The sequence below is a fragment of the Spermophilus citellus genome, assembly GCF_964194105.1.
Source record: "Spermophilus citellus genome assembly, chromosome: 17".
Classification (NCBI taxonomy): domain Eukaryota; kingdom Metazoa; phylum Chordata; class Mammalia; order Rodentia; family Sciuridae; genus Spermophilus; species Spermophilus citellus.
The window spans coordinates 50,164,501-50,182,587 of record NC_138199.1 but is presented as its reverse complement, the minus strand read 5'-3'; the positions used below and the strand labels follow the sequence as shown (position 1 = coordinate 50,182,587).

Here is an 18,087-nt window from a genome sequence, read left to right as displayed (position 1 = left end):
CCTGCCATGGGGCAGAGCATGTCTGGCATAGTGGCCTGACTTTTACGCCCTAATCTTGAGTTGAGGAAATATATGCACAGGAGTGAAAAGAGATGTCTTTATATCTGACTGTACATAAATGAAATTTTTTTTTCTTTTTTTTTTTTTTTTTTTTTGGTGCAATAAAGTTTGTTTTGGCAGAAGGAGGAAGCGCCTATGGGTGTGGGAGGGGGTTTCTGTCAAGGAAGAATGGGATCATCTCAACCACTACACTCACCTGGGCCTGAATGTGTTAGGAGAGGAACTGTTCAGTGAATTGTCTGGAAGCTAAAAGACTTGGGTAACGTGGTATAGGCAGGACTGTTGGTGATTATTTCTCTGTTAGGGAAGGAGGGGCTTTTCAAGGGTGGCTGTGGCTCAGGTAGTCAATGAGCAGAAGGCCAGTTTCACCTCAATGACTTCCAAAAGCATTGAGGAGTGAGCAATGCTGTGTAACAGGCAGAAGTAGTAATGGGCCTGTGCTACAGCTGATAAGGAAAGGATGTCCGCATGGAGAGACCACTGGATTTTAGCTTTCTAGTATTAAATGAGCACTTCTGAAGAATTTTGCGTTTACTTTGAGAGCTGTAAACTCTGGCTTGGTCTCTCATCACCATCCTTGCTATAGCAGAATCTTGCTTCCTGGGGCACATGGGCTTTTCCTCTTGGCTGGCCACATGTGTAGAAGGCATTGTACACATAATGTTCTGCCTGCCTGTACTGTGCAAAGCAGTGATATGGGAAAGCGTGGGTTCTGGTTAATAGACCCAGTTCTTTGGTGCTCTTTAAGCTGATAGCCTCTGGTAAATTACTTTGATTTGTCATCTGTGAAGTTAAGGATACCTATTTTTATTAATGCTGCAAGGATTAAATGTGTAATATAAGACAGTACAGGGTAGGTATTCAGTAAGATTCCCACCACTGAGGTTAGAGGGACCTGGTTATCAGTCTAGGGGGAGAACTAGCAGGGAATTTGAGGACCAGAACATAATGTTCACTATTGTTCGATTCTCCTCAAAGTTCTGTTTTCTTTCCTCCAGCTTAGCCACCATTCAACACTGACTTCTGTTTCCTTCACACTCAGACTTGGATCTGTCATAATGTAGATCCTCTACAGAGAAAGCTAGGAGAGACTGAATCAGTGACTGACTAGTTCACAAGGGTCTGCTAGTGTGTGATAAGGAGCATGGAATAATGAAGAGTTCTGAATTAGAGTGGTTATTCACTTTATGGCTACAGAAAAAACTATACTCTGTAGCCAGGAGATGGCTTGTGTTCTGGGCCCAGCTCTTCCATGACCTTATAGATGACCTGCACAAGTCATATGTGCTTGCTGTACTTGTGTTACTCAGGTTCCCTTACTGGATAAAGGAAGCTTCCTCCAAAAGAGATGCAATGTGAAGGCACTTTTAAAAAATAAAATACTGGGGGAAGAAAGAAAAACTTAGAACCTTTCTTTTATAAACAAAATTGTCCAGGTTTATTCACCAACAGTTCCTCCTTTTTCTCACTGCCTGCTACTGTGCATCCCTCCATACTAAATCAGGGAAGGGCTTCTCTGGCCTCCTCAGCTGTTATCTCCTGTGAGTAGAGGTCAGTGAAGAGAGCTGGCAGCCAGTAGTGGGCCTCCCCCGGGGCCTGCAAATCCAGCCAGGCCAGCCCCTCCTTCAACAGGTGTTCCTGGGGGGAAAAGAAAGAATGCTTGAGAGGGGAGGTTCTGTGAGTCAAGTGTGGTAGCGAAGCAATCTCCAAACCTATTTTGGCTTCAGCAAGGTTTTCAAACAGCCTTTACGTGCCTTTGCACACTTACACAACCAAACTGGGATGCTGCTTGGCCTCATTTGCCTGAAGTGTGAAAATAACCACCAAGTTATTTAACTTGTGCTGCTAGTGAACAGTAGAGCCTGAGTAAAGTGGGATGTAGTGGAAGAACGTAGGGCTCTTATTTTATGGCCTTGAGCAGATTACTGCTTCCATTCTCCCTGGAGAAAAGTAGAGATCACTGTTCTAGCTGTGAGTTGATTTGCTGGGAACAAATGTGAAGGACCACATTTATTCTACGATGGACTCACAGTTCCTATTCCTATGCAGGAAATATGCTCAATATTTACATTCTCCCACTTTACAGATGAAAAATCTAGATACTAAATTGCCTGGGTAAGGGAAAAGCTACTGAAGCCAGAGCTCCTACATTCTCATGCTGCTGCTTCCTCTTCACAACAGTCTTACATCAGTACATGAATATATATAAAGTTGTTATATAATATGCAATATATTGCTTAGTATATACTTATAGATACATAATTATAAGTAGTAATTAATTCCCTTCACTCTACTAGTTATTTCCAGCAGAAACTATATTAAGCTCCTGACCAGCAACTCCAGGTCGAGTATGTCCAGGAGAGTAAGTGGGCATTGGTGGTTCCCCAGTAGCAAGGGCAGCTGCTGTTAGTGCACCCCAGGGTCAGAGGCTTGCCTTAATGAGTTCCACCTTCTCAGCAGAGAGATGATGGGCTTCTCCTAGGGTGAAAACTGTAGCCTACAAGGCAAGAGTGAGCAGAGCAAGCCTAAAGTTCCTGCCTGTGTGGAACCCACCTCCCAACCAGGAGCCCATCTTTTCTGGGCCATTCCAAAATCACATACCAGCACTTGGCGCGCCCGCTCCGTCTCCCATTTAAGACTGGCTTTGATTTCACTGACAGTCACGTACCCATTTTTCTGAAGGAAGGAGCAGTGGGAACTGAGTCAGTTAAGAGTGCACTCCCCTAGAGCCCAGCACCTGCCCAGGAGCAGCACACTTATCTGAACAGGAGAAAGAGCTGCCCTTGGGCCAATCCTGAGAAAGTATGGGAAAAGAAATGTTTAGAGAAGTGATTTTCAGGATGATAGGGGTAGTTTCGTGGGTTTGATCTTAATATGTGGGGTCCCAGATACTAAGATATTAAATTAGACTTGCAGAGAACTCTAATGCATGTCAAGGGAAGATTCAGAATGATAACTGATAGGAAGCAATGGTGATAATCATCACCTGTTAATCTAAAATATTTATAAATAGCTCTTGCCCTGCTTCATCCTACCTGTTCCCCAAAATAAAAATTTTTAATAAAAAAGCCCATTCCTTAATTTTATTTTGCATTAAAGAATTAAGGAAATGAACATGTCTTTCCTAAAATATATGATGGAGTTCTGGGGGAAGATGGTATATGCTCCAGGCATGCAAGGAATGAGAGGATTAGCAAGCAAAATTTTAAAACTTGTTTTGAAGAATCCACAAAGTAGCTTAAGAGGACATCAGAGAGTGTCTACCCAAGGAAATATAGTTAGTTGTCTGCATGTCTGTCTAGCTGACTAGACTGTAAGCTCCTCGAGAGCAGGGACTTCATTGGACCTCTCTCTATATCTGCCCCACAGCCTAGCCCAGTGCTTTGCACTGTAGCTACTCAATAAATGTCTGCTGAATGAGCACAGGACTGAGTAGTTCATCCATAAGACAGTCTGCAAAAGACCTGAGCAGTGGGGAGAAAGAGATAACAGCTCTCACACTCTCTAGGGGTGCACCATTACCTCTGCCAGCTGCAGCACCACAGTGTGATCCATATTGAGCTCAGCTGGAACAGACTGAATGAGGTAAGTACCGCCCACAGGGATGATGCCGAAGCCAGTGCCCAATGCCTTTAGTTTCTTGATGGCCCTGATCAGGTCGTCTCTGAGGTGAGGAAGAGCAGCTTAAAGACCCTTGGCAGATAAGACCTGACAACAATGCAGTTTCAGCTCTGCCCGAGGCAGGGTACCCTGAGAGAAGAGTCAAAGGGCACACAACACTCAACTACATCAGTAAAATGGCAGGTTAAACGGCACCAAAAAGTGCTTGGACACTGAAGGAAGATAGTACAGAAGTCAGATTGCACACTTGGCAAACCACTAATTCCAACACCCTAATAAAAGCAAAAAATAGAATACATGACCAGTGTAACTCCACATTACGTACAACCACAAGAATGGGAAGTTATACTCCATGTATGTATGATGTCAAAATACATTCTACTGTCATGCCTAACTTTTTTTTCTAAAAAGTAATAAGCATACTGAAGCTCATCAGGAAATATGGATAAGGTAGCTGAAGACAACAGGGAGTAGTGTGAACTGTAGAGAATTTTTTTTTTTCTTATTTCTGGTGTTGAGGATTGAACCCATGGCCTTTCACATGATAGGCAAGCGTTGTAAAACTAAGCTACTTTCCCAGTCCTTTAGAAATTCAACCCCAGGATTGCCAGATTTTCCGATTTCCCAGTTAACAACTTCAGGAAAGGCATAAAATGAGTAAGTCATATATCCAGCCCACAAACTGAAGTTTATAACTGCTACCAAAGCCTAGAAATGTTATCACCTAATCAACCAGGAATTGAGAACTTTTAGGTAGATTAAAATGCTTTCTCCAACCCCTTAGAAGAGCAGATTCAAATCTGTCTTGTCAGGCATGATGGCATACACCTTTAATCCCAGCAACCTGGGAGGCTGAGGCAGGAGGATTGCAAGTTCAAAGCCAGACCCAGAAATTTAACCAGATCCTCAGCAACTTAGTGAGACTATCTAAAAACAAGAAAAAAATAAAAAGGACTGGTCATGTATTCAGTGATAATGCACCCCTGTATTCAATCCCCAGTAACCCCACGAAATACTCTTTCAAATGCACTAGGTCACCTCATTTGCAGTGAGTATGGCTAATAATCTTGTCATAACTTCCTTTTTGAATATTCCTGGTCTTTATGATCTCATTCTGGGATAGCTCTTTGGGAGCTACATCTAAAACAACCACAAATTTCTTCTCTAATTGGACTCTATATGTTTTAGAGGCTTGTGAACCAGGCCAATATACCCCATTATATCACCCTGATCTCTAAGCCCAGAATTTCTTTTCTTCTTCTTCTTCTTCTTCTTTTTTTTTTTTTTTAATGGTGCTGGGAATTGAACCCAGGGCCTTGTGCATGTAAAGCAAGCACTCTACCAAATGAGCTATATCCCCAGCCCCTCTATGTCCAGCATTTCTAAGGGCTACATCTGTCTCCTTGGCTTCAAATAATCTCAAAATCCATGTACATACTCCTAAATTTTAAACAATACATATGTATGAAAAATGCTAATACCACAAAATGTATACAAGTTGTAATCTCTTAGTTGAGAGACAAATGTTTTGTTTCATTTTTGTTTTTTTGTGGAACTGGGGATTGAACCCAGGTGTACTTCAGCTGGATTAAGTGCTGGTTTAAGGACTGAACCATACTTCCAGCCCTTTTTTGTATTTTACTTGGAGACAAGGTCTAAGTTGCTGAGGCTGGCTTTGCATTCAGCATCCCCCTGCCTCAGCCTCCAGAGCTGGCTGGGGGAAATTCAGGCATGCACCAGTGTGCCTGGACAAAATGAGGTGTGTTTATCTTCTTTTTTTTCAGTGCTAGGGATCAAATACAGGATCTCACACATGCAAAAGATATGGTCAAAAACTGAGCCACATCCCCAGCCGCCTTTCTTAAAAAATAGGTCTCTGTAGTTTTCTCACATGAAAATATATTTTTTTCTGACCATACAGAGCAATAAAAACAGTTCACAGCTGGGCATGGTGGTGCAGCGTACAATCCCAACAATTTGGGAGGCTGAGGCAGAAGGATGAGAAGTTTGAGGCCAGCCTCAGCATATTAGTAAGACTTTTAGCAACTTAGCAAGACTTTGTCTCAAAAAATAAAAAGGGATATACTTAGTGGTAAAGTACCTCTGGGTTCAACCCCTAGTACTGAAAAAAATAAAATTAAGAAAAAAAAATCATGGGCTGGGGATGTGGCTCGGTGATAGAGCGCTTGCCTAGCATGTGTGAGACACTGGGTTTGATTCTCAGCACCACATATAAATAAATTATAAAAATTAATGTCTTTTGACAACTAAAAATAAAAAAAATCAGCACCTAAGCTAGCCTACACATATGAGGAGTAGGGAGAAGATTTCCATCTAGGGCTAGACATAGTGGCACATGCATGTAATCCCAGAGACTAGGGAGACAGAGGCAGGAAGATGGCAAGTTCAAGGCCAGCATCAGCAACTCAGTGAGGCCCTAAGCAATTTAATGAAACTCTGTTTCAAAATAAAAAGGGTTAGGGATGTGGCTCAGGAGTTAAACTCCCCTGGATTCAAATCCTGGTACCAAAACAAAAATTATTATAAATAAATGAATAAATAAATGATTTCCATCTGACTTTAAAGACCTCTAAAAGGGGTGCAAGGCAACACCTACTGGCTGACATCCTGGGCGAACTTGCCCCTTCCTTTTAACACCTGTTGATGTAGTTCCTCCAGAGTTATCAGACCTGTTGGAGAGGGAGACAGAAAGCAGATGAAGAGATTACCTTTATGGCTGCAATGTTCTTGATATAAGGGCTGTGTCTGTTTATCGCCAACAATTTATAACTGGTTTTTTTTGTTGTTGTTGTTTTTGAGAGAGAGAGAGAGAATTTTTTTTTTTTAATATTTATTTTTTAGTTCTCGGCGGACACAACATCTTTGTTGGTATGTGTGCTGAGGATCGAACCCGGGCCGCACGCATGCCAGGCGAGCGCGCTACCGCTTGAGCCACATCCCCAGCCCTGTTGTTGTTGTTTTTGATACTGTTAATTGAACCCAGGAGCACTTGAATCCAGCTTTTTAAAATTTTTTATTTTGAGACAGGGTCTAAGTTGCTCAGGGCTTTGCTAAATTACTAAAGCTGACCCTGAACTTGTGTTCCTCAGCTTCAACCTCTTGAGTACCTGGGATAACAGACATGTGCCCCCATACTCAATCTAGAATACTTCAATTACAAATTTTTTTTAGTTGTTGATAAAGTTTTATTTTATTATTTGTTTATTTATATACAGTACTGAGAATTAAACCCAGTGTCTCACACATACTAAGCAAGCACTCTACCACTAAGCCACAACCCTAGCCCCATCAGATGACTATTTGTAACATCACATTTTCAGGAATGCAGACTCAGTTGGCATCCTACACCTCAAAAAGGCAGTGCAGGCTTGTAGTTATTAATGAGAAAATCATAACCCAGATGCATCACACATCATGGGACAAAACTACTTCCCACTTCCCTTCTATTTTCTGTAATGAGGCAGGACTGGATATTCCCAGCCAAAGATCTTTCGAGAATAGACAACTGGCCAGATGCAGTGTAAGCCTGTAATCTCAGCAACTTGGAAGACTGAGATAGGAGGATCACAAATTTGTTGACAGCTTCAGCAATGTTAACGACCTGTTTCAAAAAAAGAAAAGGCACTTGGGATATAACTCAGTTGTAAATCACCCATGTATTAGAAAAATGAAAAGAGGGGCAGGGAATGTGGCTCAAGCGGTAGAGCGCTCGCCTGGCATGCGTGCGGCCCAGGTTCGATCCTCAGCACCACATACAAACAAAGATGTTGTGTCTGCCAAAAACTAAAAAATAAATATTAAAATTCTCTAAAAAAAAAGAAAAAAGAAAAAAGAAAAACGAAAAGAGGGCAGGGGGTGTGGGAAATGATCATTCAGGTAATTCTAGTTATCCTTAGCTGTGGAGACATGCCATGGATTCAACTGCATAAAACAGCTAAGATGTATCTCAAGACCTTGCAGGTTTGCAGACTACAGGATCGAAAAGATAATCTTTTGAGGGTTTCTACTCAAGAGAAGTTCAATGCCCAATCCATGAACTTCACCACTGCCCTCACCTCCATTCCGATGCTTTAGAGCCAGGCACACTTCGATAATCTGGACGCCCAACTCATAATAGAAGTCCCCCATGCCCAGCATCTCGGACCAAAATCCTTTTCCAGCTATAAGAGAGAAAAAAACAAAAGCTAAGTTATTCAATAATCTTCATCCTATCTGTTCTTCCAACAGTGGACTTTAACATCTATTTTGCGAGTAATCTTGTTGCCTAGCTTTAAGTCCTGCTCTACTTGCTACTCAAGATCCTCTGTGACAGACAACCTGCCTCTTGAGAACTGCTCAAAAAACAGGCTCAGACAGTTCCAAAGGGTGGGCAATGTCAAAGTCCTTTTTGGGGCTGAGGTTACAGTTCAGTGGTTTTCCTTTTCCAAAGCATACAGTGAAATATAGTAGGAGATATAATCTAGACAAGGCTAAGAGAAAAAATAGGCAAACTTGGCATTGGAAAATCCACTGAAGTCAAGCAGGTTAAGCATGCCCGCAATCATAGATACTTGGGAGGCTGCCTCTGCAACTTAGATAGACACTATCCCAAAATGAAAATTAAAAAGGGCTGGGGATATAAAACAACCCTGAGTTCAATCCCCATTTTAAAATAATAATAATATTTAATAAGCCCAGAGCAGGGTTGCAGACCTGTCATCCCAGCAGGGTAGAAGAATCCTAAGTTCAAGGAAGAGCCAGCCTCAGCAACTTAGTGAGGCTTTAAGTAATTTGTTGAGTCCCTGTCTCAAAACAAAAAACAAAAAAGGGCTGGAGATATAGCTCAATGGTAAAGGACCCCTGCATTCAATCTTCCATATGAAAAAACTAAAATACATTTAATAGGGGCTGGGGATGTGGCTCAAGTGGTAGCATGCTCGCCTGGCATGCGTGCGGCCCGGGTTCGATCCTCAGCACCACATACAAAGATGTTGTGTCCGCCGAAAACTAAGAAATAAATATTAAAAAATTCTCTCTCTCTCTCTCTCTCTCTAAAAAAAAAATAATAATAAAATAAAATACATTTAATACACCTAACCTATGCAATGTCATAGGTTAGAAACACATTACACTGTAGAGTATCAGTTATTTACCATTCTGATCAAACTCATGTTGCCCAGCATCCAAGAGTATTTTACTCACATATCATTAACCCAAGAAAAAGCTAAATTCATAGTATGGTTTCTGGTGAATACCAATTGCTTTTATAGCACTACCAAGGTGAACCATCCTACAATGGGGACCATCTATGTCATTTAATTATTAGTGTTATTTACCTCTGCAATTACAAGACAGGATCAGTCTTAAGACTCTGGGTTCATCTCCTATATCCCCTACCCCCCAAATTATAGGATAGTCAGGAGACTTCCACTTCCTTTTTTATGTAGCTCTTTGTTGACTATATGACCACAAAGTACCTTCATTAATAGTATTTTTTTTTAATTTTTATTTTTTAGTTTTCAGTGGACACAACATCTTTGTTTTTGCATGTGGTACTGAGGATCGAACCCGGGCTGCACGCATGCCAGGCAAGCGTGCTACCACTTGAGCCACATCCCCAGCCCCAGTATTTTTTTAATATTTATTTTTTTATTTGTAGTTGGCCACAATTCCTTATTTATTTATTTATATTTATGCGGTGATGAGGATTGAACCCAGGGCCTTGCACTTGCTAGGTGAGTGCTCTACTACTGAGCCACAACTCCAGCCCCAAAAGTAGTTTTTTTTTTTTTTTTTTTTTAAATAGGGGGAAATGCCATTAAAACAACAAAAACACCCCCACTACAGATTATTCAAGGGAAAATCATGGGCCCTGGCTACTTGTTCTTCACTCTAGTCTTTCCATCTTCCCAGCAGAATAGGCACTAGCCATCTTGCTAGGTACTCCCTAAAGATGACATCCTCTGGCTTTTCTTACAGGCCCTTCTAAGGGGTTAGAGGGTAGATAAGCTTCTGTCCCTAGCAGCCCTATGAGGACACTGGACAGCTACAATTTCTTACAGGCTAGAGGATCCACTCCAATGGTTGCACACATGTCCTGGAACTGTACACGGAACTCAGGATTCTTCCTTATCTCCTGCTTGTGCTTGCTGGCAAATTCCTCCAGGTTGGTCTTGAACATGTCCAACTGTTTTGACATCTGTTGGAAGGACAAGGGGTAGCTTAGGAGCAGTCCAGGAGATAATTAGCTGCCCAAAATAAGCTCCTGGTCCGTGGCAAGGAAAAAGCTGAAATAACGTGTCTCCTTCAGGCCTACAATTATGCTGTTTATTGTCTCCTCTTTTTATCCCTACTTGTGCACAGTTGTCAGAAGTGAGATGCTGTACTTTTTCCTCAGTTCTAAACTACACATTTTTTCATGTATCCCTGTTCTAAAATCAGGATACATCCAATAATAATCAACAAGCATGTCTAACGTGATATTCCCCCCCACAAAAAGTTAATAAATTGAAGGTATATCTAATAATCCATTTTGTCTTTGAAATAAGGGAATGCAGTGTTCCGACAGTGGGAAATCTTCAGCCACTAATGAAAAGCCAGGTAGGAAAAAAATGAAGTCTGGCATGAATTAGGATTATAGTGGTTATTTAACCTGAGTCATGGATCTCCTTAGGGATCAATTCCACATAAAGAAATGGGGGATTGGGGTTGTGGCTCAGCAGTAGAGCACTCACCTAGCATGTGTGAGCACTGAGTTCAATCCTCAGCACCAATATAAATAAATAACTAACTAAATAAATGTATTGTGTCCAACTACCCCCCCCCACATATATATATATATATATATTTTTTTTTTTTAAGGAAATTGTGGGGGGGAGCAGCTGAATATCAGAGCAAACACAATAAAGTTTGTGGATTCTATGAATTTTTATTTATATTACCCCTTCTTTCACTTTCCCTAATTAATAAAGACTATCTACCCCAGCCAACATTTTCCACTTTTTTTTTTTGTACCAGGGATTGAACCCAAGGGCACTTAACCACTGAGCCATATCCCCAGGCCTTTTTAATTTTTATTTAGAGACAGGGCCTCACTAAGTTGCTGAGGCTGACTTTCAACTTACAACCCTCCTGACTCAGCCTCCCAAGCCACCAGAATTACATGTGTCACTGCACCTGGCATAAAGACTATCTTCTATCCTTCCAAAAAGAACCATTCCTGGTCCAATATCTTCTCATTTGCAACATAAAACTATCAGAAGCTGGGCACAGTGGCACATACTCGAAGGCTGAGGCAGGAGAATCCCAAGTTCAAAAACCAGCCAAACAACTTAGTGAGGCCCTAATCAACTTAATAAAACCTTGTCTCAAATAAAAAATAGGGGCTGGGGATACAGCTCATTTGGTAGAGTGCTTGCCTTGCATGCACAAGGCCCTGGGTTTGATTCCCAGCAGCACAATCAATCAATCAATAATAAAAAGGAATAGGGATGTGACTTAGTGGCACAGCACATAGGCTCTGCATATTCAAGGTCTTGGCTTGGGGACCAGCATCACAAAAAATAATATATTAAAAGCCCAAAAAGACTTTTATCAAATCATTCTAAAGCCAAGCATTGGGGGACATACCTGTAGGCTCAGCTACTCTGAAGATTAAAGGATCACTTCAAACCTAGTGTAACTCTTTTTTTAATTTTGTATTTTACATTTATGTGGTGCTGAGGATCGAACCCAGTGCCTTGTGCATGCTAGGCAAGCACTCTACCACTGAGCCACAATCCCAGGCCCGATTAAAGGATCACTTCAGCCCAAGCATACAAGACCAGCCTGGGCAACAAAGCAATACCTCATCTCAAAAAAAAAAAAAATAAATAAAATAAAATAAAAAAATACACTCAGAAAATGAGAAATTATATCCCATCGATGTATGATATATCAAAGTGCATAAATTGCATTCTGCTGTCATGTATAATTATAACAAATAAAAAATAAATAAAATGAATAGTTTTTCCACTTACAACCCATGTGACATTGGATAAATTACTCAGTGTCTCAATGTTCTTAATTCTAAACTAATTGAGTTCTTTCTTTATAAGTGTGAATCAAATCTGAATTGTCAAAATCAAAATGGAGTCACTGTGTCTGTACTCCCAAAATAATAAGCTGGGAGGGAGCCTATAAAGGAAGAGTTCTTAGATTCATCTATAGATTCATACATGACTACAAGATTAAAACTATCACAAAAGGTTGTCAGAACCACAAGCTAGCAGAGTCCACTACAAACTTTTATGAAAACTACTTCTACAAAAACATCTGCCCATCTGCTATCTATTCAACCTCAGGCTGATGCCACTCTTGTTATTTATCATTGTGACCAAGACTATTGTTTCAAAATATACAATGCAATCCTTTTCATTTTCATCTTTAAAAACTTCCTTTTGGCTGGGTTTGGTGGTGCACACTATAATCCCAGCAGCTTGTGAGGCTGAGGCAAGGAGGATCCCAAGTTCAAAGCCAGCCTTAGCAAGGCACTAAGCAACTCAGTGAGACCTTGCCTCTAAATAAAATACAAAATCGGGGAGCTGGGTTTGTGTCTCAGTTGTAGAGCACTTGCCTAGTATGTGTGAGGCACTGGGTTTAATTCTCAGCACCACATATAAATAAATGAATAAAATAAAGTTTCATCAACATCTAAAAAATACAAAATAGAGGGGCTGGGGATGTGGCTCAAGCAGTATCGCGCTCGCCTGGCATGCATGGGGCGCTGGGTTTGAACCTCAGCACCACATAAAAATTTAAATAAATAAATAAATAAAGATGTTGTCTCCACCGAAAACTAAAAAATAAATATTAAAAAAAATACAAAATAGGGGCGCTGGGGGTGTGGCTCAAGCGGTAGCGCGCTTGCCTGGCATGCATGCGGCCCAGGTTTGGTCCTCAGCACCACATACAAACAAAGATGTTGTGTCCGCCGAATACTAAAAAAAATAAAATATTAAAAAATTCTCTCTCTCCCCCTCTCTCTTAAAAAAAAAAATTCCCTATTAAAAACAGAACTTAAAAAAAAAAATACAAAATAGGGCTGGGGATGTGGTTGAGTGCCCCTGAGTTCAATTCCTGGTATCAAAAATAAAAGCCAGCCTCAGCATCTTAATGAGGCCCTAAGGAACTTATCAAGACCCTGTCTCAAAACATTAAAAAAGAGTCAGGAAGCCGTACGAGGAGAGTGTCACTTCGGACGCCAGCTGGCTGCCTTCCTCAGCGGCCCACGCTGCGCCATGCTGCCCCTCCGAAGCGTCCTGGCCCGGGCTCTGACCTCGAGAATGCTCGCGCTTCAGGTGTGCTCATCTTTTGCTACAGGCCCCAGACAAAATGATGGAACATTCTATGAGTTTCATACCTATCCACTTAAACCCTCGAAGATGAATGAGTTCCTGGAAAACATCAAGAAAAACATGCATCTTCGGACAGCTCACTCTGAATTGGTTGGATGTTGGAGTGTAGAATTTGGAGGCAGAATGAATAAAGTGTTTCACATTTGGAAGTATGAGAATTTTGCTCATCCAACTGCAGTTCAAAAAGCCTTGGCTAAAGATAAGGAATGGCAAGGAATGGCAAGAACAATTCCTCATTCCAAATTTGGCTCTCATTGATAAGCAAGAGAGTGAGATTACTTACCTGGTACCATGGTGCAAATTAGAAAAGCCTCCAAAAGAGGGAGTCTATGAATTGGCTTCTTTTCAGATGAAACCTGGCGGCCCAGCTCTGTGGGGTGATGCATTTAAAAGGGCAGTTCATGCCCATGTAAATCTAGGCTATACAAAACTAGTTGGTGTTTTCCATGCAGAATATGGAGCACTCAACACAGTTCATGTTCTGTGGTGGAATGAGAGTGCAGATAGTCGTGCAGCTGGGAGGCACCATTCCCATGAGGATCCCAGAGTCGTGGCAGCTGGTAAGCTATTTCACTAGGCATGGGTTATTTTTACAACAAACTTGATTTGCTCAATAACTTTATATGCCTTCTTATGAAATGTTTTTCCAGTTCGGGAAAGTGTCAACTACCTAGTGTCTCAGCAGAATATGCTTCTGATTCCTGCATCATTTTCACCATTGAAATAGTGTTCTACTGAAACACAAAAGATTTCATTAATTGGTATAAAATGTGTCTGCTAATGGTGTTTAAGTTCTCCCAAGAGAATTATTCTCACTTTTATTTTAAGGAGGTGATAAATTAATTTACTATGTCCCTTGCATTTTATAAAGGTCTCCCTTGTTTGTCACCACCACTTTAGGAAGTAAAGAGTTCATTTTTCCCATGGCATTTCAATATCTGTCACATATTCAAAATATCTACCATTTGGAAAATAATGTTATTTGGTCCTGAGATTAAAAATCTTTGAAGACTCTTTGGTTTACATGCTGAAATGCCTTCATTTATAATTAATTGTACTAATATTTACTTCATTTTGCATTCTACTTAACAAAGATACTTGCCACTATTTCAAGATCTTGATTTTTCATTCATTTCAGAGGATGTCTTCTGTATGTTGACAAACCTTTATTCAAATACTAATGTTATATTTCCATCCATGCTTGAAACAATAGTTTTAAATTATTAATATACATTGTCAAACTTTTAATCGTGTCTGTTTTCCTGATTTTCCAAATTTTTGTCAAGTAAAGTTTATTTTGTAATATCAAATGGTATTCATGAGAATATTAAACATATTTATTTGTCATGGAAAAGTACATTATCATTTGTGTCATCTGTGTTAATTATGGTCACACATTAGCTCTATTGTCACTGAATTGGAAAATAAAATTATTAGGTCCTGGTATTTAAAGTCTTTGAAGACTCTTTGGTTTGTATGCTGAAATGTCTTCATTTATAATTAATTTTACAAATATTTACTTTATTTTGTATCCTACTTAACATAAGATGCTTGGTATATCTTTGTTTGAATGTGATCTTCATGGATATGGAAATGTTTGACCTAATAAAAGCCTACCTGTATATTCTGGAAAAAAAAAAAATTTTAAAAAAAGGGGGGGGGCTGGGAATGTGACTTGTGGTTGAGTTCCCCTGGGTTCAATTCCTGGTTAAAAAAAAAGAAAGAAAGAAAGAAGGAAGGAAAGAAAGAAAGAAAAAATAAACAAACTTCTCTTTGCCTCAATCTGTTTGTATATGGACATAACTAACTGTGGCATGTATATTCCCAAATGCAGTGCTACTCCCAATAAGTATCAGTAAGTAGTCTTTGGAGAATCCGATTTTTCTTTTTTTTTAATTTTAGCTTGACATAGGATTTTAATGACTGAACAAGATGGCTTATGTAAAAAGTAGACAAGGGCTGGGGATGTAGCTCAGTGGTAGAGGGCTAACCTAGCATTTACAAGGCCTTGAGTTCAATCCCAGCACCAAAATTAACAAATATATAAAATTAAGAGACAAGTGCCTGGAACCTTATAAGCATTTAAATCACTCAAAAACGTTAGCTAGTATTATTAGCAAGTCGCCTAAAAGATCATAGCAGCCCAGAAATCCGGATTTGCCAGACACTCTACTTTTATTTCAATCTAAACAATGTAGTTCACATCAATGATGTCCTGACCAGCCCTGTTATGTCTCCCTCCCTGGCTGAAGCCCTCCAATCACTCACCTGGGCCAGCTGGTCCTCTGCCAAGACAGTCCCTCGCTCCTTATACTTGGCCTGTCAAACAAAGAAACAAACATGAGCTGAGGAAGTGGGCTGTGGGGACTCCCACTTTTGCTGCCTCTGCTGGAGTATAAAAAGAGAAAGGTATCTTTCTAAAGTGTTTTTAGGAAGAACAGGGTGAGGGAATAGAGTCGATGGCTTCTGTCTGTGATCAAACTGAGGAAACGCGGGAAAGAACTAGTGGACCTGGGGATGTTGACACGTCAATCCACCAGGAGCTGGAGAGACTCGGTTCCCCAGCACCCAAAAAGCCTGTCTTAGTATCTGCTGCGAGGCGACTGAAGGGTACAGAACTCTGCACTGGGAGAACTCAGTTTCTCACGAGATAGGGGTGGGCTGGGGTCGACCTCTTCGCCCTCACCTCCGCAAGCTTCTTCTTGGCGATGGCGCCAGCTCCCACGCCGCGGCGGTGCATCCCCGCCCTGGGCCCGCGGGCCACCCCGCTACCGGGACCCCAGGTCTCCTAGTCCCGGGTCCTGCCGCCGGCTCCAACACGGAAGCCCCGGCAGAGCGTCATCCAAGCGCGCCGGAAGTGACGCCCCACTTCCTTCCTCGGCGCCAAGGGTCTCCTTCTGCCACGGACCTGGCCCCGCCTTATTCTGGTGGCAAAAATCCGCAAAGCCCCGATGGCACCTAAGGGTTGACGTGCGCGGATGAAAACCCCGACTACTGTCGTATTGCTCCCCGCATCCTGCGCGCGTTGTCGCAACTACCACTCCACTGCATGGAGGTCGATAAGTCTTCCTCTGACTTTTTAAAAATAGCTGATAAAGTTATAAATGAACCAGGTCTTTTGTTGTTGTTATTGTTTTCCCCGATGCTGAAGGTCGAACTCAGGGACGCTTTACCAGTAAGCTACATCCCCACCACTTTTTGTTTTATTTTGTGAGGCATTGCCTAGCGCAGTTATTCAGGCTGGCCTCCAACTTGGGACCCTCCTGCTTCTGCCTTCTGAGTGCTTGGGAATACAGGCGTGCCCCTGGTATTAACAAGTACTCCAGAACCACCTACTAAATGCCAGGCACTATGTCGACCTTCCAAGGTGCCATTCTCAGCAAAAGCAAGAAGCCATTCCACTTTACTGGAACTTAACCTGTTAGAGTTTCACGCAGAAATTCTGATTTGGGAGGGCCTTACAGTTAACTTGACTTCTAGAGTCAGACTGCTTTGCCCCACAGCTCAATTCCAGTACATAAGGTTTAGTAACTCAAAGAAATTTCCATTATTTCTTGTGTTTCATTATCCACAGTTGTAAAACTAGAATAACACCTAAGTTAGGACGGTGAGAAATTAATAAAGTATTAAGTACAATGCCCAGCACAAAAGTAAAGAGTTATTATTATTCATAGACTCTGGTGGAATCTGTCATTTTTGTGTTTAGAAAGCTGCATAGGTGATTTTGATAGCGTTATTGAATCTAACAAGGAAGATGCTTTGTGTTGCTGTTGAAACAGGATTACACTTTGTTGCTTAAGCTGGTGTTGAACTGCTGGGTTCAAGTTATTTTCCTGCCTCATTCCAGTACTGAATGACAGCATAGTCTACCTTGCCAAGGAGTAATAAGATCAGTTTTTTTAACCAGGCATTGCTGTGAATGTCTGTAAACCCAGCGACTAGGAGGCCGAAGCTCTAGAAGGGTCAAAAGGGGCTGGGGATGTGGTTCAAGCGGTAGCGCGGTCGCCTGACATGCGGGCGGCCCGGGTTCGATCCTCAGCACCACATACAAACAAAGATGTTGTGTCCGCCAAATACTAAAAAAATAAATATTAAAAATATTCTCTCTCTCTCTCACTCTCTCTTTAAAAAAAAAAAAAAAAAAAAAAGAAGGGTCAAAAGGTTTGAGTCCAACCTCAGCAATTTCGTGAGCCCCTGTCTCAAAAAAGCAGGGTAGGGGCTGGGGATGTAGCTCAGCAGTACTGCAGCCCTGGGTTCTATCCCCAGTGCTAACTAAAAAAGAAAAAAAAGTAAAAACTTGGCCCTAGTCAACGGATAAAATTATAAGGATTGTAAATGACTATTGAGGCAACTCTTCATCCTGTAAAATAAAGTATTGCTCATGGTCATAACTAAGGAGGTTGGTTTTACAGACAGAAGGGATTGAAGAAAGGAGAAGCAAAAATAAAAAGCAGATTGGTCATTTTGTATTCTCCTTGTAGCCAAATGTAGAGGTAAGGCAGAGAGGGAGCCTGGCACAGTAACTCCAGAGGGTGAAGCAGGAGAATCTCAAATTCAGGCCAGCCTGACAATTTAGTGAGACACTGTCTCAAAACAGAAAAGGCTGGTGATGTAGATGGGTAGTAAAGTGCCCCTGAGTTTAATACCCAAGATTGTAAATTGGCTGGCAGGGAGAGAAAGGGGAATGAGAAAGAGAAAAAAGGATTAAAGCAGAAGGAACTTCATTATCAAACCTGGCCTGCACATAATTTTTGCTAACATCAACCTAAACCTGATTTGTCAGGTCAGACAAACAGCTTAGTTTCACCTTGATAATATAAAACTTTATCATGAGCAACTCCATTTTAATTTTTAGCTTGGTTTGTTATAACCTATACAGGAGTTTAGTCAAAAACAGTGGCCTTCTGTAATTTTTATTTGGGAGGGAAGGGTACTAGGGACTGAGCCCAGGAGCATTTAACCACTGAGCTACTCTCAAGCCTTTTTATTTTTTATATTAAGACAGGACCTT

At 41.2% G+C, this 18,087-nt stretch overlaps 1 protein-coding gene and 1 pseudogene across 2 annotated transcripts; one reads left to right on the top strand and one right to left on the bottom strand.

Annotated features, from left to right (window-relative positions):
• Positions 1-1,470: 1,470 nt before the first annotated feature.
• On the bottom strand, positions 1,471-15,921 carry SNF8 (SNF8 subunit of ESCRT-II). Its single transcript, XM_081270643.1, has 8 exons — positions 15,763-15,921; positions 15,345-15,395; positions 9,742-9,880; positions 7,758-7,862; positions 6,299-6,371; positions 3,583-3,724; positions 2,662-2,736; positions 1,471-1,698 (listed from the first exon to the last, which is right to left on the bottom strand). The coding sequence occupies exons 1-8, from the start codon at positions 15,814-15,816 to the stop codon at positions 1,561-1,563; spliced, it is 777 nt and encodes a 258-aa protein (XP_081126769.1). The 5' UTR covers positions 15,817-15,921; the 3' UTR covers positions 1,471-1,560.
• On the top strand, positions 12,891-14,672 carry LOC308636625 (protein NipSnap homolog 3A-like; annotated as a pseudogene). Its single transcript, XR_014024347.1, has 2 exons — positions 12,891-13,636; positions 13,727-14,672. The product of XR_014024347.1 is annotated as a protein NipSnap homolog 3A-like (transcript).
• Positions 15,922-18,087: the final 2,166 nt, after the last annotated feature.

What these genes read in the sequence shown, in the direction of transcription:
- SNF8 (XM_081270643.1), bottom strand. Translation starts at nt 15,816, where the DNA reads ATGCACCGCCGCGGCGTGGGAGCTGGCGCCATCGCCAAGAAGAAGCTT. An exon ending in CAGAGGACCAGCTGGCCCAG is followed by an intron (nt 9,881 to 15,344) that starts GTGAGTGATTGG and finishes TCCTTCCAACAG; the next exon opens with ATGTCAAAACAGTTGGACAT. An exon ending in TCTAAAGCATCGGAATGGAG is followed by an intron (nt 6,372 to 7,757) that starts GTGAGGGCAGTG and finishes CCTCTCCAACAG; the next exon opens with GTCTGATAACTCTGGAGGAA.